The following is a 2,953-nucleotide window of genomic DNA, read 5'->3' on the forward strand; positions in this document are numbered from 1 at the left end:
TCCGAGTATCCGCCGGTTTCATTGCAGCCCCAGAAGCACCCTGCTTCCACAGCGGGCGAGGGACGTTGGTCCATAACGTTAAGCAAAACGTTAAGCGTTATTAAAGCACATATAAGCATAGTATTATTTCTTTTTGATGCTTTATACGAATCAAAAAGAGAGGATGAAGCGGGACCGACTGCTTACAGTTATAACAGGAAATAACTCGTCTTGAGGATGCTCCATTTGTGGACATATAAAAGGATTTTTATTTTTTTTTTAAAAATATGACAGCATTACATTTATTTACATTTATTTATAGGCTCTGCGGTCCAGGTCGCGGTCGGAAGTTCACGCCACCACTGAGGGACAGTTAGTGTGGAGGTTCTGGAGAAGGACCCTGAGCCACGCTGAGTAGGCACTAACGACACTACTTAATACACTTTCAAAAAATCTGTAATCGTTGGCGTGAGAGGAACGAAGCGCTTCAGAACACGCCGTTATAGTCGAGTCAGCGATGACTTTATTTGTGTAGCAGCTTTTACAGGTCCAAGTGTCTCAAAACAGACTCATGAGCGCGTAGCTAGAAATGAAATATGAGAAATAGCGCAAGAAAATAACGAGAGTGTAAAAGCAGGGGGGAAAAAACGAGTGAAAATTCAACGCCAAGCAAACCATCTTATCCATCTTCTACACAGCTTTATCCTTTTCAGGGCCACGGGGAACCTGGAGTCTATCCCAGGGAGCATGGGGGACAAGGCGGGGTACACCCTGGACAGGGTGCCGATCCATCGCAGAGTACACTCACACACACACTCACACACCCATTCATACACTACGGACACTTTAGACACGCCAATCAGACTACCATGCACGTCTTTGGACTGGGGGAGGAAACCGGAGTACCCGGAGGAAACCGCCGCAGCACGGGGAGAACACGCAAACTCCGCACTCACAGGGCCGCGGTGGGAATCCGACCCCCGACCCTGGAGGCGTGAGGCGAACGTGCTAACCGCTAAGCCACCGTGCGCCCAAGCTAAGCAAACCCCTCGATAAAACTGCTAAACAGAGAAGGAAGAATAATATAAAGAATACCAAATGACTTGTTGGTTATAAGCTCTGTCGACAAGAGGCGTCTTTAGCCCTGAATGATTCGAGTCTGAGCTCAGATTGAATAAAAATGGGGATTAAATATATTTTTAAAAAATGTAAAAAACCAACAAAACAAACCACCTGATGAGTGAAAAAGTTTTATTACTTCGAGTGCCATGAGAGTGTAAATAGCTTAGGCGTGGGATAAAATACATTTTTACAAAACACAGATCATTTGGGAAAACATAATGTCAAGCAGCATGGCACGAGGTTTCAGTGTGTGTGTGTGTGTGTGTGTGTGGAGTCTCTAATCGTTTTTCTCCTCTGTTTTGCTTGTGCTGTCTTTGCCCAGGGGGAAGTCCAGCGACGTTCTGAAGAGCACCGGGGCATCGGCGGCGGCAGCGGCGGGAGCAGCGGCAGCGGCGGCGGCGGCGTTCTTATCCGCCTCGGCCTCTCTGACCCGAGACTCGATCTTCAGGAAGCCGTCGTCCCCCAGCGTGCAGGTGAGCGTGGACGGATCGACATGATCCGGGAGCTCCACGCTCCGTGAGAATCCCGCAGGAGCGGACGAGTCCGTCTCGCCCGGCTTTGCCACCTTGACCTCCAGCTTTCTGCCTCGCACAGTGACGCCGATGTCTTCCGGAGAGAAGCCGCGAGCGTCGAGAGAGAAGACGCTCGGGCCCGTGAGTCCGGCGGTGGACGTGGAGGACGGCGTGGAAGACGAGGGCGAGGAGAAGAGTTCATCCAGGCTCTGAAACAGCTCGTTTATGAGTCTGTCTCCGACGTCTGCCCTTAAGCTCTCCATCATCTGCTCTCTACGTCGCAGGAATCGCTCGGTCAGGCCGCCGCGTCTCGGCCACAGCAGACACGAGTCCTCGAAGAAGAGATCGTCTCCGAACAGGCTCTCCATGATGGACTGGCTCATCGTTCCTGTCGAGTTTTTCTAGAACTTGAAGGCTTCTCAGCTGGGAGTGCTTTTGCCACACAAACCCTCGCTGGGCTTTATATATATTCCTCCAGCTCCAGCGCAGGACCTCCTCCTGCTTCTCTGTTTACGCCACTGAGCTCATCGTGACACCGTCGTCACGTTCAAGATCTAAAAGAAGACGCGTTTACATTCGACCCGTCATGGATAAATTTACGTCTCGGCTGGTCTCCTCTCTCCTGCGGTCGATCTTACTGGCTCGGAGATGGCTGGCGAGCGTTCGGCCACAGATCACGCCACAGAGAGTGAGCTCAGCGCGCTAATTTTAAACGCCGCGTATTGAGAAACGTCTCGCTTTCTCCGTACCCCTGCGCCGACTCGCTTCAGAGGGACATGAGGTCATTTCCCAAAGTGTCGAGAATTCTCATTTCAGTACACGGAAATATAGAGCTCGGAGTGGAGGCATCCGTGTGCCATTTTAATCACTTAAATAGAATTTAAGCACGTTGTAGAGGATAGTGGAGTGTATTATTTATTTTATGTACAGGAAGTGAAGTGAGCCACGACAACAATATATTTAACGGCAGAATATATACGACTGAATACAGCCATCCAAAATGGACACGTTAACTAATACGTTAATAATCTATCAAATAATCATCAAACATAACTAATACGCCCAAGAGCAAAAATTTCCTTATTTATTTATTTAGTTGTTGTTGTTCTTCTTCTTCTCCTTATTATTATTATTATTATTATTATTATTATTATTATTATTATTATTATTATTATTATTATTTATGTATTCATTTATTTTCATCAGGTTTTTATTTTTATTTTTTATAGATAACAAAGAATTATGATCAAGTCCTTTAAGGAAACGATCTAAAATCACATATTAATTAAAACTCTATACAAATTAAAGCATTAAATGATAAATCATGTCAAATAAATAAA

General features: G+C 46.5%; 1 protein-coding gene across 1 annotated transcript; it reads right to left on the reverse strand.

The window, feature by feature from the left end:
• Window positions 1-1,213: 1,213 nt before the first annotated feature.
• hspb9 (heat shock protein, alpha-crystallin-related, 9) lies at window positions 1,214-2,069 on the reverse strand. Its single transcript, XM_017487559.3, has one exon. It carries the CDS (start codon window positions 1,994-1,996, stop codon window positions 1,379-1,381), a length of 618 nt encoding a protein of 205 aa, XP_017343048.1. The 5' UTR covers window positions 1,997-2,069; the 3' UTR covers window positions 1,214-1,378.
• Window positions 2,070-2,953: the final 884 nt, after the last annotated feature.

This window comes from Ictalurus punctatus, chromosome 2, assembly GCF_001660625.3.
Source record: "Ictalurus punctatus breed USDA103 chromosome 2, Coco_2.0, whole genome shotgun sequence".
NCBI lineage: Eukaryota > Metazoa > Chordata > Actinopteri > Siluriformes > Ictaluridae > Ictalurus > Ictalurus punctatus.

Bases quoted from the DNA above. Each gene is read 5' to 3' on its own strand.
- hspb9 (XM_017487559.3), bottom strand. From the start codon at position 1,996: ATGAGCCAGTCCATCATGGAGAGCCTGTTCGGAGACGATCTCTTCTTC.